The 24,236-nt window shown below is 43.8% G+C and overlaps 1 protein-coding gene across 4 annotated transcripts in view; it reads right to left on the reverse strand.

Moving 5' to 3' along the window:
- wu:fj29h11 (uncharacterized) overlaps positions 1-22,174 on the reverse strand; it is a 109,021-nt gene extending 86,847 nt beyond the window's left edge. For 2 of the 4 annotated variants that reach the window (XM_055654269.1, XM_055654267.1), the window contains exons 1-4: positions 21,909-22,174; positions 19,016-19,100; positions 17,756-18,087; positions 15,028-15,261 (exon numbers count right to left, since the gene is read on the reverse strand). In XM_055654269.1, coding sequence (XP_055510244.1) covers positions 15,028-15,261; positions 17,756-18,077 — 556 coding nt within the window. In that variant the 5' untranslated portion in view covers positions 18,078-18,087; positions 19,016-19,100; positions 21,909-22,174. Of the gene's footprint in view, positions 1-6,816; positions 6,962-15,027; positions 15,262-17,755; positions 18,088-19,015; positions 19,101-20,705; positions 20,767-21,908 lie in introns of those variants that run through there. The other 2 variants (XM_055654268.1, XM_055654270.1) reach the window with 2 other exon arrangements.
- Positions 22,175-24,236: the final 2,062 nt, after the last annotated feature.

Genomic DNA, 24,236 nt, shown 5'->3' on the forward strand with positions numbered 1-24,236 from the left:
AACACTGAAAGACCAGAAGTTACTTGTCGACAAACTGAACGGTCTGGAGTCCAGATCCCGAAGAAATAATCTGCCGATATACGGTGTGCCGGAGGCTGCGGAAGGCAGCTTAGTAACTCCGTTTGTGGAGAAACTGCTCAGAAGTGAAATGTCAATCCTTGGAACGACAGGTTTACAGGTTGAACGAGCACACAGAGCCCTGGCACAGAAACCAAGCCCCTTCGAGCCAGCACGACCATTCATTTGGATCATGGCTGATCAGCCACAATCAGTTCCCCGTTCATGCCTTCTCCCCATATCCCCTGACTCTGCTATCTTTAAGAGCCCTATCTAGCTCTCTCTTGAAAGTATCCGGAGAACCGGCCTCCACAGACTCACAACTCTCATTCTCTCCAGAGATGCTGCCTGTCCCGCTGAGTTACTCCAGCTTTTTGTATCTATCTTCGGTTTAAACCAGCATCTGCAGTTCCTTCCTATACACATTGTACAAATGGGGAACATCACTCAAGCCAAAGGGGGATATGAGAGGAAGAACAAGGCGGGCCAGAGACCAGTTGCAGCGAGCTCTGGTGCAGAGTGCAGCAAATATTATTGGAACGGTTGCGAGCCATCGGTCAACATATGCTGCAATCTCCGAATCGATGAACACACTCATGTCCGGGAGATCGTGCAAACATCACCTGGATTAGCACGGGACACACATAATCTGCAAGGTAGTTTAGTTTAGAGCTACAGAGTGGAAACAGGCCCTTCGGCCCACCGGGTCCGTGCCGACCAGCGATCCCCGCACACTAACACTACCCTACACCCACTAGGGACATCTTTTTTTTAACATTTATACCAAGCCAATTAACCTGCAAACCTGCACGTCTTTGGAGTGTGGGAGGAAACCGAAGATCTCGGAGAAAACTCACTGGGAGGTTGTACAAACTCAAGAGAGTCAAGAGTCAAGAGTCAATTTAATTGTCATTTGGACCCCTGGAGGTCCAAACGAAATGCCGTTTCTGCAGCCATACATTACACACAAATAGACCCCAGACACAACATAATTACATTTTACATAAACATCCATCACATAGCTGTGATGGAAGGCCAAAAAAACGTATCTCTCCACCACTCGTGTCAATGTCAGAGTCAAAGTCAAAGCCCCCGGCTGGCGATGGCGATTGTCCCCGCGGCCATTGAAGCCACGCCGGGTGGTGCGAGGTCGGCACACCGGGTCTTGGGTGTTGGGAGCCCCCGGTGTGCGCTCGCAAAGTCCCGCGGCCATTCCAGCCGCGCGGGGCAGTGGTGTTAGGCCCCGCTCCAGGAGCTCTTCAACCCCGCAACACGGGCGGGAGAATTCGCCGTTGCAGGAGCCCCGAAAAGCGGTCTCCCTCCAGGGATCTGCGGGCTCCCGGTGCCGCCGTCCACAGACCCGCAGTAGCAGCCTCCGCATCAGCAGCAGCAGCAGCAGCAGCGGCATCGGCAACAGCAGCAGCAGCGCTCCTCCACCGCTCCACCCGCTCCGGTCTCGGCCAGCTCCGCGACGGCGATGGTGAGTCGGCACCAGAGTCCCCGGCTTCTTCCCGTTGGAGGCCGCTCCTCGTTGCGGCCTCAACGACAATGGAGACCCGACGAGAAAAGGTCGGGTCTCCAGTGCAGGGAGAGATTCAAAAGTTTCCCCCCCCCTCCCATCCCACCCCCATCCCCCCACACACATACCCCAACATAAAATAACAAAAACTACATAAAAACACAGACAAAAAATAATAAAACGCGGACAGGCTGCAGAGGCCGCTGCTGGCCAGAGCCGCGCCGCCTACCGAACTACACAAGTTTACGTGTCTGCTGTGCGACTGCAATTAAGGACTCCGTACAGATAGCATCCGTAGTCAGGATCGAACCCGGGTCTCTGGTGCTGCATTAGCTGTAAGGCAGCAACTCTACCGCTGTGGCACCGCGACTGATGGGGTGAAGGCCATTTGGCCCATCGTGCAATGTCAACATGGATAGATCTTTCGACGTTTCACAGAGTGTTTGACTCGTGAGGGGAGTAACTCAGACGGGAATCAAGAAGGTTAAAGCATGTGATGGAGCACCATTCAGCCCATCAAGTGACGCCATTCAATCAGTGCTGGAGTAACTCAGCTCCTGCCTTCTCCCCATAACCAGCACCCTGATCAAGAATCATCTATCTCTGCCTTAAGTATATCCGCTGACTTGGAGAACAAAGATAGGTGACGTTTCACAGAGTGCTGGAGTAACTCAGCGGGTGCAGCAGCATCTGTGGAGAACATGGATAGGTGACGTTTCACAGAGTGCTGGAGTAACTCAGCGGGTCAGGCAGCATCTGTGGAGAACATGGACAGGTGACGTTTCAGTTCGTGACCCTTCTTGAGACACAAAATGGAGAGTTTAGGAAAACGCAAAGTACTCCAGAGATCAAGTTGAAAACGATTCAAAAAGAGAATCAGGGTCTCGACCCGAAACGTCACCCATTCCTTCTCTCCAGAGATGCTGCCTGTCCCGCTGAGTTACTCCAGCATTGTGTGTCTACCTTGAATGTACCAGAATCTGCAGTTCCTTCCAACACAAGTTTACGTGTCTGCTGTGCAACTGCAATTAAGGATTTCCATTTTGGCGACATTTGATAATACAACAGTTGTGACTAGTTTATCTCAGCAGACCAGGCAGCATGTGTGCAGGGAACTGGGCAGATACGGTTGTTGGTCGGATGGCTTCTTCAGACTGAAGTTCACCCCTGAAATGTCCCCTGTCCATCCTCCGAGTTCTTCCTGCTGTCTGGTGCTTCTTAACTCTAGTCTCCAGCATCTTGTGGCTAAGGGGATCAGAGGGTACGGAGAGAAGGCAGGTACGGGATACTGATATGGATGATCAGCCATGATCATATTGAATGGCAGTGCAGGCTCGAAGGGCCGAATGGCCTACTCCTGCACCTAATTTCTATGTTTCTATTAGAGGAGATAGAGAAGACAATTGGTAGGATGAATACAAACAAGGCCCCAGGCAGCGATGGTTTCCCTATAGAATGGTATAAAATATTCGGAATGAGCTGAACCCACTTCTTCTGAGAACCTTTACCTGGATTATCAAAGAAGGCAAGACACCCGCATCATGGAAAGAGGCAATTATAATATCAATCCACAAAGAGAACAAAGACAAGGAAATTGTACCAACTACAGATCGATATCAATTCCAAATGTGGACTATAAATTATATTCTATAAATATCTCCAAACGATTTGAAAAGTCCATGCCAGATTTAATTGATGAAGACCAGACTGGTTTTATAATAGGCAGACAAACACAGGACAGTATTCGAAGAACTCTACATATAATACACAAGATTCAAAAAGGAAAGTACGCGTGCTGATAGTTATATGGACGGGAAAGGAATGGGGGGTTATGGTCCGAGTGCAGGTAGATGGGACTAGGGGAGAATAAGTGTTCGGCACGGACTAGCAGGGCCGAGATGGCCTGTTTGCCGTGCTGTAATTGTTATATGGTTACATATGGTCCTGATAAGCCTAGATGCGAAAAAGGCTTTTGATAGGGTTAATTGGGATTTCTTATATCAAACACTAGGAAGATTTTGCTTTAGCGAAGATTCAAATCAAGTTGTTAAAGCAATTTACCAGCAACCTACTGCAAGAGTAAAGGTGAATGGGTGCTTAACTGAGAGATTTGTGTTAGGAAGAGGAACGAGACAGGGGTGTCGTCTTAGCCATATTCTGTTTGCTATATATATTGAACCATTGGCTCAAGCGATTCGTCAAGATAGGGAACTGAGGGGAGTAACTATAAGAGACAGAAAACATTAAATTGTCCTTTTTGCAGATGACGAATCTCACTCAAGTAAACACCTCATTTCCAAGGATGATGGGGATCATAGAGAAATTTGATTTTTATGCAGGATATGAAGTGAATATTTCAAAAACTCAAACCCTCCTATTTAATTGTGCTCCCCCAGAAGAAATCGAGCAAAAGTGTAATATTAAATGGGATTCAAAATCAATCAAATACCATGGGGTACATATAACAAAAAATATCAATGTTGTATGGGGCCAATTATAATCACATCAATCAAAACATAAGAAAGGATATAGAAAGATGGTCCACCTACCCAATGGATTTTAGTAGCAAGATAAATGCGGTGGAAATGAATATTTTGCCAAGTCTATTGTACTTGTTTCAATCTCTGACAATAGAGGTAGCATTAAAACAATTCACGGAATGGGATAAATTAATATCTAGATTTATTTGGGGAGGAAAGAAGACCAGAGTTCAATACACAACACTCGTTGCCAAAGGACAAAGGTGGAACGGCATCTTCCAAATGTTAGGATACATTTCTATGCAGCCCAACATCGACCACTAATTAATTGGTGTGAGGATAGCTCTATAGCTCGGTGGAAAGAGATTGAGACATATCCCTGACTTCCACATCCAAACACTCTTGGGAGAAAATGCGCTTCCTGGACATATCAGGAGTATAATCGATCCAATAACGATATTTACATTACAAACCTGGTTCACTCTTACCAGACAACTTAAACTGAATAAAGGACAAAAAGTATTAAGATGGATAGCTTTAGATAGTGAATTTAAACCAGGGATGTATGAATCAACATTTAAAGAGTGGATGAAAAAAGGAATGACTGCATTTTGTACTGTTACTGAAAATGGAGACTTAAGAAGTTTTCAAGATTTGAAGGATAGATTTGCACTTCGGAACCAAGACTGAGAGATCATTACAATAAAAAAAGTAAAAAGGGAGGCACTAGAAGAAAAGAATCCAGTGGTAGAAATGATAGTTAATGCGTATCATCAAAAAACATCAAGGATTATTTCTAAGCTTTATCATAGTTTAATGGAATGTCAAGCTAAAACTACATTTTATGTAAAATTTAAGTGGGAAAAGGGATTGAACATCATAATCTCAGAAGAAGAATGGCATCATATGTGTGTAACACTACAGACATCCACTAATTCACAAAAATGGAGAGAATGTAATTGGAAAAATTTGATTTGTTTCTTTATTACGCCCAACATAAAAAGCAAGCAAATTGTAAGGCAGCAAAAATGCTGGAGGCAATGTGGCCAAACAGACGCAAATCATGCACATATCTTCTGGAGTTGCCCAAAAATAGAACCATTTTGGGACAGAGTGAATTCAGAATTAAAGGAGGTATTAGGATATATAGTCTCCAAGAAGTGTTCCATTTTATACCTGTGTAATATAACTACAGTGGTGCTTAAGGAAGATCATTACTTGGTTAAAATCCTACTCACAGCTGGCAGAAAGGCCATTACAAGAAACTGGTTTGCAGCGGACACACCCAGATTTAGACAATGATTAGACATAGTACAGGAAATATTTGTCATCGAGAAAATGACATATTCTCTAAGAGTGAAAGAAGACGAGTTTAACTGAAAATGGGAAAAATGGATTAGGTATAGAAATAAAGACATCAATCAACACTGCGTAAATTTATTGACAATAATGTAAGTTATTGGAAAATGTTTTAATAAGAAAATAGTTCTGTATACTGCATCATTAATTGTAAACTGAGCTGCACTGTAGTATGTTTCACTGTATTGTTGTATGTTTCGTTGTTATATTTGTGTATGCATAAAAGCAATAAAGACTAAAGTGACATTTTTCTTTAAATCTGATAAATCTCTGCCTTAAAAATATCAATTGACAGGCTCCACAGCCTTCTATGGCTATTAATTCCACAGATTGCCCACCCTCTGTCTAAAGAAGTTCTTCTTCCCAAAGGAACGCCCTTTTATTCTGAGACTATGGCCTCTGATCCTGGACTCTCCCAGTAGTGGAAACCAAAGATACTTGGTGGAAACATCCTCTCCACACCCACTCTACCCAGATCTATGAAAATAGCTGAATCATTCGAGCCAGGCCAAAGGAGAAGAAAGCTGGTTGGTGTTCTTTACAAAATTACAAGTGGGGTTTGAGGCCATTTAAACATGTTTTTCAGCATGAAGTCTTTCAGCAATCATTAAAGAGCTACAAAACTCACAACCGACTTAATATGCATTATTTGATGAACCATTACGGAAGGAACCAACTTATTCCTGATATTTATAATCTGCAATAACGACTTTGAGAACCGAGACTCTTCATGACCCTGGAACCTGCCAATAAATATTTGGTTGTAGATTATTTATAAAGAATTGCATTGCATTAAACAATGCTTTTGAATTTCTTGTTATAATCATTAGAGATACAATAATCATTAGAGAAACATATTTAGCCATGCATGTGTCCCTTGTTTGAAGTTGTGATTTATGCTATCAGCCTCAGTTACTATAATCCAACCAACCACACTGGAAAGTTCATACACAGAATAATTTTTAAAACAAAATCCACCCATATGAGAAATATCTGGCTTGAATGGTATTATTGTAAACAAGCCACACTGACAGGCAAGACATTCCCAATGGTTAAACTATAAAGGGATTACAAGAACAAAATAATTCCCAAGTTTCACATGAACTCTTCCCTGCACTAGACATGTCATCGACACCAGGGGAGAATATAAACCCTTTACATTTTCCACAGGCAGATACATAAATTATTGAGAAAGTTAATTCAGATGAAGAAAATGTTTAAATTACTAGACAGCCTAAAAATACCTTGCAATGCTACGATCTGTTCATTTGCATGCCACAGAAAACACAAATTTGCTTGTCAGTGGAACTGCAGCCACAGCTAGCTAACCTTCAATATTAACGTTTGTTTACTGAAGTCAACAAGAGACATGCTTTTGTGCAGCATCTGGCTCTGACTTACCAGGCAGTTGACAGTCACATTCAGAGAGAATAATCAGGTAGACTCATCAGCTCAGCTCATGGGCAAAACTGCAAGAGATCACTGCTCTCCTTAAAATGCTCCTCTTAATAACATTGTCTGCCTTACATCAGCTGAAGCCGGGTCCAATGGGCAGCCCCAGAGTGTGGTGATGAAACAAAACTGAAACTGATCAGACAGCAGAGCAAAGAGCAGGAAATGCTGGTAATACTTGAAGATGAAAACAATACTGAAACTATTTTGTCCCTTACACCATTCTTACTGTGAAAGTATTAAACTTGTTCAGATTATAAAATAAGGTCATTTTGTCGGGAAAGCTAATAAAGCTAATAAAAATAAAAATACACAATTTAATGCAAAAACACTAGAAAATAGGAGCAGGGGTTTCGCCCCAAGTTGTGATGATCATGGCTGATCTCTGTATTACACTTCTGTGCCAGTTTCCCCCTGCAACCATCAATTTCTCTCCACTCTTTGCCTCCAGCCTCGGTTGTTCTCTCCACACTCTCACCCCCACCGCACCCATCTGTCAATTAACTCCTCCTATCACTTGCCAGCTCGTGCCCCGCCCCAACCATTCATAGAAACAGAAAAACAGGTGCAGGACTAGGCCATTTGGCCCTTTGAGCCAGCACCGCCATTCAATATGATCATGGCTGATCATCTAAAACCGTTCCTGCTGTTACCCCCCATACCCCTTGATTCCATTAGTCCTAAGAGCTAAATCTAACTCTCTCTTGAATACATCCAGAGAACTGGCCTCCACTGCCTTCTGTGGCAGAGAATTCCACAGATTCACAACTCTCTGGGTGAAAACGTTTTTTCCTCATCTCAGTCCTAAACGGCCTACCCCTTATTCTTAAACTGTAACCCCTGGTTCTGGACTCCCCCAACATCGGGAACAGTTTTCCTGCATCTAGCCTGTCCAATCCGTTAAGAATATTATATGTTTCGGTAAGATCTAAATTCTAGTGAATACAAGCCCAGTCGGCCCATTCTTTCATCACATGTCAGTCCCACCATCCCGGGAATTAACTTGGTGAACCTACGCTGCACTGCATCAATAGCAATGTCCTTCCTCAAATTAGGAGACCAAAATTGCACACAATACTCCAGGTGCGGTCTCATCAGGGCCCTGTACAACTGCAGTAGGACCTCCTTGCTCCTAAACTCAAATCCTCTCGCAATGAAGGCCAAACATGCCATTATCTTTCTTCATTGCCTGCTGTACCTGCATGCCTACTTTCAGTGACTGACATGTACAAGCACACCCAGGTCTCATTGCACCTCCCCTTTTCCTAATCTGACACCATTCAGATAATAATCTGTCTTCTTGTTCTTGCCACCAAAGTGGATAACCTCACATTTATCAACATTATACTGAATCTGCATGCATCTGCCTACTCACTCAACCTGTCCAAGTCACCCTGCAGCCTCATAGCATCCTCATCGCAGCTCACACTGCCACCCAGCTTTGTGTCATCCGCAAACTTGGATGTCATTTAATTCCCTCATCTAAATCGTTAATATATATTGTAAATAACTGGGGTTCCCGCACCGAGCCTTGCGGTACACCACTAGTCACTGGCTGCCATTATGGAAAGGACCCGTTAATTCCTACTCTTTGCTTTCTGTCTGCCAGCCAGTTCTCTATCCATGTTAATACCATGTGCTCTAATTTTGCACTCTAATCTCTTGTGTGGGACCTTGTCAAAAGCTTTTTAAAAGTCCAGATACACCACATCCACTGGCTCTCCCTTATCCATTCTACTTGTTACATCCTCAAAAAATTCCAGAAGATTAGTCGAGCATGATTTCCCCTTCATAAATCAATGCTGACTTGGTCCAATCCTGTCACTACTTTCCAAATCAACTGCTATAACATCTTTAATAATCAACTCCAGCATCTTCCCCACTACCGATGTAAGGTTAACTGGTCTATAATTCCCCGTTTTCTCTCCCCCCTCCTTTCTTAAAAAGTGGAGTTACATTGGCTACCCTCCAGTCCACAGGAACTGATCCAGTCGAGAGAACATTGGAAAATGATCACCAATGCATCCACGATTTCTAGGGCCACTTCCTTGAGTATTCTGGGATGCAGATCATCAGGCCCTGGGGATTTATCTGCCTTCAGTCCCAACAGTTTACCTAACATCATTTCCTGACTAATATGGATTCCCTTCAATTCCTCCCTCCCACTAGATCCTTGGTCCCTTAGTATTTCTGGTAGATTGTTTGTGCCTTCCACCGTGCAGACAGAACCAAAGTACATGTTTAGCTGTTTTACCATTTCTTTGTTTCCCATTATAAATTCACCCGTCTCTGATAGTAAGGGACCTACATTTGTCTTCACTAATCTTTTCCTTTTTACATATCTAATGAAGCTTTTAGAGTCCGTTTTTATAATCCCCGCCCAGAGAGTTGTGAATTTGTGGAATTCCCTGCCACAGAGGGCAGTGGAGGCCAAATCACTGGATGGATTTAAGAGAGAGTTAGATAGAACTAGGGGTTAGTGGAATCAAGGGACATGGGGAGAAGGCAGGCACGGGTTATTGATTGGGGACGATCAGCCATGATCACAATGAATAGCGATGCTAGTTTGAAGGGACGAATGGCCTCCTCCTGCACCTATTTTCTAGGTTTCTTTCATGTTCTTTTCCCCCCTCTTAATTAACTCCTTTGTCCTCCTGTGTTGAGTTCTAAATGTCTCCCAGTTCTCCGGTTTGCTGCATCCTCTGGCCAATTTATATACCTCTTGGATTTAACACTATCCTTGATTTCCCTCATTAGCCACGGTTGAGCCGCCTTTCCCGTTTTGTTCATGTCTCTCTGCCAGCTATCTTCCCTTTACTCCATCAGTCTGAAGAAAGGTCCCGACCCGACATGCCATCTGTCCATTTCCCTCCACAGATGCTGCCTTACAGCTGGTTGTGTAGAAAGGCACTGCAGATACTGGCTCATCCCAAAGACAGACACAAAATGCTGGAATAACTCAGCAGGTCAGGCAGCATCTCTGGAGAAAACGAATAGGTGACATTTAAGGTTGAGACCCTTCTTTAGGCTGGAGAAGTCTTAACGCGAAACATCACCTATTCCTTTTCTACTGTGACCCGTTACGTTTTTCCAGCGTTTTGCTTTTTTTTAACCCCCTATACTTCAATCTATCAAATATTTATCTGTCTGCGGTGAAAGGGGCAAAGTTTAAAGGAGATGTGCGGGACAATTATTTTTTACACGGAGGGTGATGGATGCCTAGAACTCGCAGCTAGGGGTAGTGATGAGGCAAATACGACAGTGCCATTTAAGGAACTTTTGAATAGGCACGTGGAAATACAGGGAATGGAGGGATATGGATTATGTGATTCTGCAACACGATATATTGATTGATTGGGTAGAGCCTGGCAAATCAAGTTTAATATGGAACTAGACCAAGTGCAGACTGCTCCCCCAATGGTGTGATCCCCCAACCCAATATTCCACCATGCACCCGTCTCCTCCAACGGAACTGAAGCCGTTCCCAAATGTAAGATTCCAGCACTCCCCTGCCTCCCTCAGCAGTGGATTTAAAAAACATTCCAATTGCACCTCCCCTGCCTGCTGCAGCAGTGAAAAGTTCAGAGTGTTCCTGTCTTGCAACTTTGTATTGAAGTGTGTTGGAAGCTGATAGGAAGGAGCAGCCGTCAACGAATCAAAAGGCAGCCGGACGGCAGCCGGTCGGATGGCACGAGAGTTTTATATATTGATAGATAGATAGATAGATAGACAGATAGATAGATAGACAGATAGATAGATAGATAGTGGGAAGACATGCAGTTCGATAGGGAATCACAAGATAAAGAGTATGATCTAAAGGGAAAGAGATTAGAAGTGTGTGAAGTACAGAGGGACCTACAGTTCAAATGCATCAATCACAAAGATTCCGGTTATAGAGGTCCTAGTTATTGATCCATCAGCCTCATTTTCTCGAGGTCCCACATTGCCTTAAACCCCTGTCCCACGGTGCGAGTTCATTCCAAGAATTCTCCCGAGTTTGCCCTGATTCGAACTCGGAGATTTACGGTAATGGCCACTCGTCGGTACTCGGGGCTCTCGTGGACATTTTTCATCATGTTGAAAAATCTTCACGAGTCTTCCCGTGCTAACCTGGCATTTACGATTCTTCCCGAGTACCCGCCGTTAGCGTTACGAGCCGCTAAGTGACGTCCCCAAGCTCCGACGTACCCGCTACGTTCATTCTCCGTGCGTACCACGAGTTTAGTTTTTTTTTAAACTCTGGAGAGCTCTTGGAATGAACTCTCACCGTGGGACTGGGCTATCAGCTGCCTTCAGCCTATTTATATATCCCGAGCAATTTCTACTATCTTCATCTATTTTGTGGTTCAATTTTATTCAATGTCACTTGAAGTAAACATGCATCAATCACTCTGCCAACCCAAGCAGTGAGATTAGGAATGTTCACCAGCTCATCTCTCCCACACATCTGTCTCAAAGCAAATGTTCTCCACTGACTAGCTGGACCCAAATATATTCACTCGACCATGAATTTACTGTCAACATTATGCAACAGAAGTAAAATCTTTCCAACACTGAAAAACAGAGTCAGCTTGGAACAAAGACTGAGGATCTGTTTCAGGAGGTCAGAACAAGGAGAGGAATTTTTAACTTACTTTCAGTTTCAATTCCTCTCTTCAATCCAGCAATTCTCATGGATATATCTTAGTGTGCAATTGCAGGCTGCTCTTTCACATTATCATCTAAAAACAAGCTGCTCTACATATGACATCTTATCACCTCCAGTTTAAATTCCATTTGGAATATTTTGGAGGACCAAGAAACCAAGAAACAGCATCCCCTCCCTCTGTCAAACTGACGGCTGGTAAAATGTAATAGGAAATTATTGAGGGAGTGCAGCGTAGGTTTTCAAGGTTAATTCCCAGGATGGCGGGACTGTCATATGCTGATAGAATGGAGCGGCTGGGCTTGTACACTCTGGAGTTTAGAAGGATGAAAGGGTATCTTATTGAAACATATAACATTGTTAAGGGTTTGGACACGCTAGAGGCAGGAAACATGTTCCGGATGTTGGGAGAGTCCAGAACCAGGGGCCACAGTTTAAGAATAAGGGGTAATCCATTTAGAATGGAGACGAGGAAACACATTTTCTCACAGAGAGTGGTGAGTCTGTGGAATTCTCTGCCTCAGAGGGCTGTGGAGGCCGGTTCTCTGGATACTTTCAAGAGAGACATATATAGGGCAGGAGTCAGAAAATATGGGGAGAAGGCAGGAACGGGGTACTGATTGGGGATGATCAGCCATGATCACATTGAATGGCGGTGCTGGCTCGAATGGCCTACTCCTGCACCTATTGTCTATTGAAAGAACTGCAGATGCTGGGTTATATCAAAGAGAGGCACAAATTACTGGAATAACTCAGCAAACCCCCCGGACAATGACCTGATGCCAAATAATTATTTGTCAAATAAGTCTATGAAGTGCCTTGGAACATGTTAAAGGATGCAAAATGCTGGAGTAAACTCAGCGGGTCAGGCAGCATCTGTGGAGAACATGGATAGGTGACGTTTCACAGAGTGCTGGAGTAACTCAGCGGGTCAGGCAGCATCTGTGGAGAACATGGATAGGTGACGTTTCACAGAGTGCTGGAGTAACTCAGCGGGTCAGGCAGCATCTGTGGAGAACATGGATAGGTGACGTTTCACAGAGTGCTGGAGTAACTCAGTGGGTCAGGCAGCATCTGTGGAGAACATGGATAGGTGACGTTTCACAGAGTGCTGGAGTAACTCAGCGGGTCAGGCAGCATCTGTGGAGAACATGGATAGGTGACGTTTCACAGAGTGCTGGAGTAACTCAGCGAGTCAGGCAGCATCTGTGGAGAACATGGATAGGTGACGTTTCGGTTCAGATTCCATTCCTGTGTACTGATACCTTTCAATTCACTCCAATGTATCTCCTCAAATTAAATATTTTTAGCTTGTTCTTTTACAAAATGAGGACATTACAAACACTGGTACACAAAATTGCTGGAGAAACTCAGCAGGCGCGGCAGCATCTATGGAGCGAAGGAAATAGACAACGTTTTGTATTGAAACGTTGCCTATTTCCTTTGCTCCATAGATGCTGACGCACCCGCTGAGTTTCTCCAGCAATTTTGTCTACCTTCGATTTTCCAGCAACTGCAGTTCCTTCTTACAATACAATACAATACAATTTATTTGTCACTTGAACCTTGTAGAGGCTCAAGTGAAATGTTGTTTCTGCAGTCATACATACAAGAAAAAAAAGACCCAAGACACAACACAATTTACACAGACATCCATCACAGCGCATCTCCTCCTCGCTGTGATGGAAGGCAAAAAAACTTCTCTCCCCTGCACTTCCCTCTCGCCCCGATGTCAGAGTCAAAGTCAGAGCCCAAACCGTGGTTCTTGAACATTACAACCACTGTTTGGCGTGTCCAAAGTGTTATTGCTGCAGTTTAAGCAGTTCTGTGAGATGACGGATGCGAGATGTCACCGGAGAGTCACATGACATTATTCCGAACCATAAATGCTGGATATTTATAAACCTGCAACTTTTATCAGAGAGGGACTGGCAATTACATTCAGTTACTAAGACAATTGAGTGAAGCTCATTCTTTACAATGATCTATAAAATAACAAGATATTCCCTGAAGAAGGGTCTTGACCCGAATCATCGCCTACTCCTATTCTCCATAGATGCTGTCTCACCCGTTGAGTTTCTCCAGCATTTTTTGTCTACTTTTGATTTTTCCAGCATCTGCAGTTCCTTCTTAAACATGTTGCACAACTTAGAATCTAAACAGAAATATTCCAGGTCTCATTGATTTCATAAACCCCCAGATACAGATCATAAGATCACAAGGCAGAGGAGCAGAATTTGGCCATTTGGCCCGTCGGGTCTGCTCCACCATTTCAATCATGGGTGATCCAGCTTTCCCTCTCAACCCCATTCTCCTGTCTTCTCCCTGTAACCTTTGACACACTTACTAATCAAGAACCTAACAATCTCAAATTTAAAAATATCCAAAGAAATTCCCTTTCCTGATGAAGAGGATTTTCTTTAGCCAGAGGGTGGTGAAGCTGTGCAATTAATTGCCACAGACGGCTGTGGGGGCATTGGATATTTTTATTCTGAGACTGTGCCCTCTTGTCTGACTCTCCAACTAGTGGAAACAGTGCTACCGTGCAAGTATTAGATCATTAAATTGCTTAGTCATATAAATGGGCGTAAGCTAACAAAAAGGCTAGAAACATATTCATTACCTTCACAAACAACAACCCCCCCCCCCCCCCCCCCCCCCCCCCCTCCTCCTCCCCTCCAAACCAGCAGTAGCTCAAATCTGCAATCATATCACTCACTTCCTCTGGAAACTGTACCCAAAATCTGTTTGTTACTCCAGTTCTGCAAAGGCGTAGTGCAGTTTCAGCAGGCAATTAGGAAGGCAAACTATATCTCGGCCTTCATTGCTAAAAGTATTTGAGTACAGGAACAGAGACATATTGCTCCCATTATACAGAGCCCTCGTGAGACTTTTGCAGTCTCTACGGAAAGATATTATTATTTTTGAGGTAGCAGTGCCAATTTTCACCAAATTATAGCGGGTTTGTCCAACAAGTAGAAAGTAAGCAAACTTGGCCTGTACTCAAGATTTAGAAGAATGAGAAGTGACCTCAACAAAACATTTAAAAACATTCAAGGAGGCCTCAATCAGGGTAGATGTTTTTCTTGGCTCCGTCGTCTGGAACTAGGGATTACAATTGCAATACAACAGGCCAGCGAGTTTCAGGAAAAGAGGAGGAATCTTCTTCCTTTCGTGTCCATCTTGTTACAAATGTTGGCCTCGCTGTCATCGTCTGTCCTGAAAAGGACGCAAGCTTCCGGCGACAATCAATGGAAGCCATCGCTTGTCGCAAGAGATGATGGTGGTCGCAGAATTAGCTCAGGGTACTTTCAGCTTCCAGCCCCGCGACATGGACGCTTCTGCTATGGGGCCAGAGTAGGATTGAAACTAGAGAGTTGGTGTTCCAATTTTTCTTTTGTGTGGTCAAACAGCAGCAGGACTATATTACTACATTCTGATACTTCAATATTTTCACTCAAGACTATTTAAAAGTAAAAAGAGCAACCAATCCCTCTGTGATATTAAAATCTTACCTGCTAGCTGTTCATTCTTGTAAACACGGCGCTTATTTCCCGTCGATTGAACATACACCTCTTTCCTCATAATGTGAAGCAACTCGTGAACAGATTTCAATCCACACTTGTCCAGTTGGATGGGTCGTTTATAAAAACTCTTGTACACCAAAGCTAATCTCCGCGCTGGAACACCTTGCATCTGAACTTTAAGCATGTCCAGGACTTCTTTGCGAACCTCTGATAACTTATTACCTAGTACGAGATGCATTAAATTAAAACTCAAGTGGCTGATAAACGGAGTAACAAGGTTATTCATTCACAAGCCCAGCAGAGACTATCACAACATGTAAAAAAAAAACATTTGGTCAGCTACGTGGGGAGGATAGGTTTTTAGAGGAAATAGGAGCCGTTTCGGGTTGAGACCCTTCGTCAGACTGAAGAAAGGTCTCGACCGAAAACGTCGCCCGTTTCCTTCACTCCATAGATGCTGCATCACCCGCTGAGTTTCTCCAGCATTTTTGTCTACCTTGTGTAAAATTTATCTCTAACATATTATGAAGGCATTCCAAGTATATTAAATATATCCAAAAACAATCCACAATAAAACAAAATCAGATGAATTGTACAATACTAGAGCAATCATTGGCACCATGCCCTTCACTGAAAGAGAATAGGAATTTGGTGAGACCCCATCTTGGGATGCGTGTACCCAATTTTGGTTTCATTCTCTGAAGATGGATGTTCTTGCCGTGGAGGAAGTGCAACAAAAGTTTATGAGACAGACTGACTCCTGGAATAACAGGACTGATCTATGAGAGAATTTGGGTCACTTTGGCTTATATTGAATGAAGATAAATAATAGACAATAGACAATAGGTGCAGGAGTAGGCCATTTAGCCCTTCGAGCCAGCACCGCCATTCAATGTGATCATGGCTGATCATCCCCAATCAGTACCCCGTTCCTGCCTTCTCCCCATATCCCGACTCCGCTATTTTTAAGAGCCCTATCTAGCTCTCTCTTGAAAGCATCCAGAGAACCTGCCTCCACCGCCCTCTGAGGCAGAGAATTCCACAGACTCACCACTCTCTGTGAGAAAAAGTGTTTCCTCGTCTCCATTTCTAATGCTGGCCAGAGCAGCGTTATCTTAAGTTCTAAATGGCTTACTCCTTATTCTTAAACTGTGGCCCCTGGTTCTGGACTCCCCCAACATCGGGAAAAATGTTCCCTGCCTCCAGTGTGTCCAAGCCCTTAACAATCTTATATGTTTCAATAAGATGCCCTCTCATCCTTCTAAACTCCTGAGTGTACAAGCCCAGCTGCTCCATTCTCTCAGCATATGACAGTCCTGCCATCCCGGGAATTAATCTTGTAAACCTACGCTGATCGCACAAAAATCCTATAAAACCTACACCTATAACACCAAGGCGGCACTATGGCGCAGCTGGTAGAGCTGCTGCCTAACAGCGCCGAGACCTGGGTTTAATTCTGACTTGGGTGCCGTCTGAATGGAATTTGCACGTTCTCTCTGTTACTGCATGGATTTCCTCCTGGGATATTAATTGATGCAAAGTATATGCAGCACACTGCCATCTAGTGATACGCTAATCCCAAATAAATGCATACATTTTTATTGCCTGACAAAGAAGGATGTTTGAATTTTATTCTTTCCCAATTTTTGACCCTTCGTTTGAAGCGCTGTTAATTCCCGCGATGGCGGGACTGACATATGATATTCACTGGAATTTAGAAGGATGAGAGGGTATCTTATAGAAACATTTCAAATTATTAAGGGATTGGACAGGCTAGATGCAGGAAAAATATTCCCGATGTTGGGGGAGTCCAGAACCGGAGGTCATAGTTTAAGAATAAGGGGTAGGAACTGAGATGGGGAAAAACGTTTTCACCCATAGAGTTGTGAATCTGTGGAATTCTCTGCCACAGAAGGCAGTGGAGGTCAATTCACTGGATGTTTTCAAGAGAGAGTTAGATTTAGTTGTTAGGGCTAATGGAATCAAGGGATATGGGGAGAAAACAGGAACGGGGTATTGATTTAGAATGATGGTGACATGCTGTAAAGGTTGCAAATTAGTTTGCTCCCTTAACTTTTAAGTTTTGCTTACCACTCTTTCAATGTTACTTGTTATTTCAAGGCACGGTCTAACTTTTATACGTTTAAATCGTGTAAAGGATGGAGACAAGAGGGAAAGGAGCTTCTCCAAGGAAGGAGCGTGTGGAAGGCGCAGCTTCTGACTTTGGTATCTTAGAAGAAATATCGAAAATGATTTAGAATGATCAGCCAAGATCATGTGGTTCAAAAGAGCGTGATTTTATTTTGTTTTAACCAATAAAAGCCAAAATAAACCCCCTAAAATCTTTCTTGGAAAAAGTCATTTCTTCTTTCTTTTTTTTTTTAAAGTTCTTGAATTTGAACAAACTGGTAATTTAATTTGGCACAATTATTAACACCAGTTCATCCAAATAGATATTGACAACATTACAGGAGAACAATTTTATTTGGTTGGTGGCGCCCGTCTTAAGCTCTATCTCCTTTTACTCCTGTCATACCTCAACAAATATAATACCCGAGTATCACATATGGCCACGTTCAACCTGCAGGTCTGTCCCTCTCTGTGGAAAAAACAGCTTCAACAACTCCACACCTCACTCATCGCAGGGCAAAGTTTCACAATACATGTCGGAGTACTGAGATAAATTGTTCCCAAAACAAACATTATTGATTCTTACCCGGTTTAAGTTTTGGTGCCGGCTTTTGGATTTGAGGCTGTTTTGCCAGAGACACAGTTTCTGACATGCTGATTGGGGGACAACCGTACTTTATTGATCCTTTCTTAGCTGCCGGTTTAATTATTAAGTTTTGACCATCAAAATGCTGGCTGATCACACTCTCCATGTATCCCAGCATGCTTAATACAGACTGCAGCCCATAATTCGACAGTTGCAATGGTCTCTCATACATCTGCAGGTAAAGACTGGAGAGCTGGCTCAGTGGAAAACCTTCAGGATGAGCAAGGCACAGTTCAGATATTTCTTGTCTTAGCAGATCCATAGTTAATCGACTGCAAGGAAACCAAAAGACATTATTGATTAAGGGCCCGTCCCACTTTCATGACCTAATTCACAACCTTTTTTACTCATGGACATTTTGCATTATGCTAGAAATATGCCCCAACCTACTTGATGCCACGAGTACCTACAACTAGCATCATGGCCTGGTACAACCTACCTACGACCTCCTATGACCTCGTGCCGTCCATGCTGCGAGAATGAGTCAAGGGCAAACTAGGCAGAGGTCGTGAATTTGGACGTGAAAGTGGGACAGGCCCTTTAGGAGAGATGATGCATTGTCAGTGTGACATGGACTACGTTTATCCCCAAATTTTGGCATGTAACAAAACTTTAAATCTATTAATGGTCACAAATATCTGAGGATACTTTATAGAAGAGCCAAATCATTGCCCCGCATAACATTGACTGCACTGAAAAGTCTTGAACTTTGGCTGTGAAGCAGGTTTAGATCTAGGATATGATAAGGTGCTAGATAAATACAAGTTTTCTCTTGAAGAAAATAGAAAAAGTGCTGGAGTAACTCAGCAGGTCTGGTAGCATCGGTCAAGGGATTGAATAGGCAACGTTTTGGGCCTGTCCATACACCTCCACAGATGCTGAGTTACTCCAGAACTGTGTGTTTTGCTCAAGATTCCAGCATCTCAAGTATCTTGCATTTCTGCAAGTTCTCTCTCCCCTTTTAAGGCACACATCCATGCATACAGCACCTTTCACGTGTCGGTACACCCGAGCTGCTTTAAAGCCAGTTACGTGTTCTTAGTGCTGCAATGTAGCATACCATTTTTTCTCTGTCTGTACAAGATTAATAATTTGAATCTCAACTTCAGAATTCACGGACAAAAATTAAGTTCAGCTGCAGAAGCCAAGACTGGGGCATTTTAAGTGCCTTAGCACGAGAGGAAAACAGTGCATTCTCACCTCAAACAATGCCCGAACAATTAGTTACTTGCTGCTCTTCGATGCTAAAGCAGGGATTGATGGAAACACTAGGCAGGTTCAGGATCTGTGGGAAGACAGAACAGTTAATCTTTCACACAGAGGGTGGTGGGTGGATGAAACAAGCTGACAGAGGAGGTAGTTGAGGCAGGGACTATCCCAACGTTTAAGAAACAGTTAGACATGTACATAGATAGGACAGGTTTGGAAGGATATGGGCCCAATGCAGGTGGGTGGGACTAGTGTAGATGAGGCATGTTGGCTGGTGTGGGCAAGTTTGGCTGAAGACCCTGTTTCCACGCTGTATCACTCTATGACTTTCAGGATCATTTCTCCCATTAGTCCCTGCTCCAAATATTAAATATAGCGATGGAGAGGAAAATTGATAGATGGATAACAAGGTAGCTCAAACAAGGGTGACCTTTGTCACAGTCAAGTGTAAAAATCCCAACGGCGGGACGCAAACGAGTATTTCTAGGCAAATGGAGAAATAAGGAACTACAGATGCTGGTTTACAAAAAGACACAAAGTGCTGGAATAACTCAGCAGGTCAGGCAACATCTCTGGAGAACATTGGTCCATGTTGCTGCCTGACCAGCTGGGTTACTTGGAATTCAGATTACTGTACATGTTGAAGTGTCAATGGACAAAAGGTTGGTCAAAGATAGGGCATTCAGACTGCACGGATGACGTGTATTCACAATTTGTCTGCATCCTAAGATACAGAAGCGTCATCAAACAAAATCTGAAAGCAAGGCACACAAAAAGTAGGACGGCCGACTGAAACAACAAAAACAACATTTTATGGAGCAGCTCTTTTTAAAAACAAATGGAAACTCATGAGACACAAAAGGTCAGAAGAAAGGGATCTTTAGGGGTTTATGGAATTGACAGTGGTATGGACAGGCGGCATGTCGAGGTAGAGTCTGGAGTAGGCACCTGATCTAAAACTTTGACCATTCAAGACGTGCTTTTCTCAAGAGAAAACCTGCATTTAGGGAATTGAAGACAATATTGCTAATTGTGCAGCCACCGCAACTACCATTGTGCCAAAGGCTAGTATTGGGGTTAGTTTAGTTGAGAGATACAGCGGGGAAACAGGCCGTTCGGCCCACCGGTTCAGCGCCGACTAGCGATCCCCGCACATTAACACTGCCTTAAATCACTAGGGACAATTTACACATAAACCAAGCCAATTAATCTACAAACCTGTACGTCTTTGGAGTGTGGGAGGAAACCGAAGTTCTCTGAGAAAACCCACGCAGGACATAGGGAGAACGTACAGACTCCGTACAGACAGCACCCGTAGTCGGGGATCTAACTCAGGTCTCCGGCGCTGCATTCGCTGTAAGGCAGCGACTCTACTGCTGCGCCACTGTTAGCTTCTGGTAAAAGGCCAAATTTAAGCATAACACAAGTAAAATGAAGATAGGCTGAATGAACACATGCAGCTAGGCATATACATATTGTTGTTGAAGCAGGAGGCATCCTTGAGCAGAGAAGTTATGCAGGGGTAGACATGATTATAAACACAGACAGCTTGGAGACAGCCTTGTGCAGACTAACAGGGAAAAAGGAGATAAGATGAAAAGAAAAAGGACACAAAGTGCTGGAGTAACTCAGCACTTAAGACAGCAAAATGGATCCACGTTCTCCAGAGATGCTGCCTGACCTGTTCAGATAGTCCAGCACTGTTGTGCATTAACCAGCATCTGTAGTTGGTTGCATCTATCCTATAAGATGAAAATAAGTTATTTTCTCCAGACAAAATAATCCTTAACCAGCTTTTAGTTTAGTGTAGTGATAAAGCGCAGAAACAGGCCCTTCGGCCCACCGAGTCCGCACTGACCGGTGATCCCTGCACAATAACACTACACTACATGCACTAGGGACAATTTACACATACCAAGTATACAAACCCAAGCCAATCAACCTACAAACCTGTACGTCTTTGGAGTGTAGGAGGAAACAGAAAATCTCGGAGAAAACCCTTCGCAGGTCATGGGGAGAACGTACAAAGTCCGTCTAGACAGCACCCGTGGTCGGGGTTGTACCCGGATCTCTGGCGCTGTGAGGCAGCAGCTCTACCCGCTGCGCCACCATGCCGCCCTATAAGTAAGGCTCCATAAGTAAAGATTCTATCACGTTCTGTGATTATTCTATCATAAATTCTATCATTATTTCTAGCTATCTGATGGATAGCTAGATACAATATAGTTCAAATTAGGCTTCAACATTGTCAAGGAGCAGTCACTTACTGGTAGACACAAAATGCTGGAGTAACTCAGCGGGACAGGCAGCATCTCTGGAGAGAAGGAATGGCTGATTTCGGGTCCAGATGAAACTCTACATGATTTTAAGGTACAAAAATCAACAGGAAGTGGTCTACCATAGCTCTCAAGAAGTCAGGATCAACTGAATCCCTCAACACAGTGGACAAGGCGGCATTCAGGAGGACACAAAAGGGACAATAAAATGGATCTGGCAGTGGGCAGCAGTCGCACAGCGGGTACAGCGACAAAATGTGAAACGTCACCTATCCATGTTCTCCACAGATGCTGCCTGACCCACTGAGTTACTCCACAACTCTGTGAAACGTCACCTATCCATGTTCTCCAGATGCTGCCTGACCCACTGAGTTACTCCAGCACACAGATGCTGCCTGACCTGCTGAGTTACTCCAGCACTCTGTGAAACGTCACCTATCCATGTTCTCCACAGATGCTGCCTCACCCGCGGAGTTACTCCAGCACTCTGTGAAACCTCACCTATCCATGTTCTCCACAGATGCTGCCTGACCCACTGAGTTACTCCACTACTTTGTGTCGTTTCTTGGAAATGAGGTATTTTGAGAAGCTTGCACAAGAGAACTTACCGAATCTGAAGAAGGGTTCCAATCCGAAACGTCGCCTATGATTCCCTCTACAGATACTGCCTGACCCGTTTTGAGTTCCTCCAGCTCTTTGCGTCTTGTTCAAGATTCCAGCATCTGCAGTTCCTTGTATTTCCACTGAGTTTGATTTTCTTCAGGCATCTTTATCGATGTGGTACATAAATACTGCATACATATAGTAGAACACAGAGCAAGATAATCAAAACCATAAGATGATAAGTGATAGTAGAATTAGTAGAATTCAGCAAATCATGTCTACTTGGCAATTCAATCATGGCTCTCCCTCATAACCCCATCCTCCCGCCTTCTCCCCATGGCATCTGACACCCGTACTTCTTCTTATCGAGTCCACATAATAATAATAATAATTAATAATATATTTTATTGTCATTGCACATAGGTGCAACGAGATTTGGTATGCAGCTTCCATCCGATGTCATAACTTAAACAACTAATAAAATTTAGATACCACGAGAAACATGATTCATAAAAAAGGACAGTGAAACAGTAAAACAGTTTAAAGTGCAAATATGTCTGTGCCGGGTCGATGTACGTCACAAGATTAGATATTGTTCAGCCGGAGCTGAACACACCTCTCGGCATCTTCATTGTAGGCAGCGAGATCAGCAACTGTGCATTGGTTTTCCAGTCAACGGCATTTCAACAGGTGTTCCATTGTTTGTGGTGCATTGCCACATTCGCATGTGACATGGTTGGAGTTATATCCCCACTTGTTCAGAGAACACCTGGATTAATCAAGAATCTATCCATCTCCGCCTTAAGTATATCCACTGGGGTGGAAGATTGCAACCTTCACGTGGTCTGCCCTGTTTCGGCGAATGCAATCAACCCGGCGTGCACAATCAAATACGATCAAATAGAACAAGTTGTCCTACAACTTTAGGCTGTGCACGCCATACACAAGAAGAAGAAGAATTATATCCACCGACTTTACCTCCACAGCCTCCAAATCTGCCGGAACTAGAGAACCAGAGGACATAGGTTCAAGGTGAAGGGGAAAAGATGTAATAGGAATCTGTGGGTTAACTGTTTCACACAAAGGGTGGAACGAGCTGCAGGAGGAGGTAGCTGAGGCTGGGACTATACCATTGTTTAAGAAGCAGTTAGATAGGTACATGAATAGGACAGGTTTGGAGGGATATGGGCCAAACGCGGGCAGGTGGGACTAGTGTAGCTGGGACTTGTATGGCCCATGTGGGCACGTTTCCACACTGTATCACTCTTATGTCCTGATGTACTGGATGGTGAGGATCAATGCAATCCTGCTTCTGTGTTTGCAGATTAAAGACAATGTGGAATGCACTGAGTTGGCTCTTGCCTTTAAACTTGTCACTGAGAAGAGGAGCCAGAGACCAAGGAGCCAACCTGAGAAACAGCCTGTCTTTGCCTTCTTGCTGCCAGAGGAGGTAGTTGAGGCTGGGACTATGCCAACGTTTAAGAAACAGTTAGACAGGTACATGGATAGGACAGGTGTGGAGGGATATGGACCAAGCGCAGGCAGGTGGGACTAGTGTAGGTGGGGAACAGCATCTGCAGTGAGCCCCCTACTACTCAATGGGACATGTTGGTCGGTGGGGTGTTCTTGGTTCTCCAAAGTATTCCAAATGGAATTTAAACTGGTGGGAGGGGATGGGATGGGATGGGGGGGGGGGGGGGATTTAAGCAAAAAAGTCTTGGAGAAGAGCTACCTTAAATTTAGTTGTTTCAAGATTCAAGAGAGTTTATTATCTCTGATAGGACAATGAAATTCTTGCTTTGCTTCAGCACAACAGAACTTAGTAGGCATGACTACAGAACAGATCAGTGTGTCCATATACCATTATATAAATATATACACACATGAATAAATAAACGGATAAAGTGCAAATAAACAGATAATTGGTTATTAATGTTATTAAGAGTTTTGTCCGAGCTGAGCTTAATAGCCTGATGGCTGTGGGGAAGTGCCTATTCCTGAACCTGGTCGTTGCAGACTTCAGGCTCCTGTACCTTCTACCTGAAGGTAGCGGGGAGATGAGTGTGTGGCCAGGATGGTGTGGGTCCTTGATGATACTGCCATACTTAAAGAAAGAACTGCAGATGTTGGAAAAATGGAAGATATACAAAAATGTTGGAGAAACTCAGCGGGTGAGGCAGCATCTATGGACCCGAAAGGTCACCTATTCCATTGCTCCATAGATGCTTCCGGGTCTCCACCCGAAACATCACCTATTCCTTCGCTCCATAGATGCTGCCTCACCCTCTGAGTTTCTCCAGAATTTTTGTCTACCTTAAATTTAGTTGCGTCTG

This window comes from Leucoraja erinacea, chromosome 23 (assembly GCF_028641065.1).
Source record: "Leucoraja erinacea ecotype New England chromosome 23, Leri_hhj_1, whole genome shotgun sequence".
Taxonomy (NCBI): Eukaryota; Metazoa; Chordata; class Chondrichthyes; order Rajiformes; family Rajidae; genus Leucoraja; species Leucoraja erinaceus.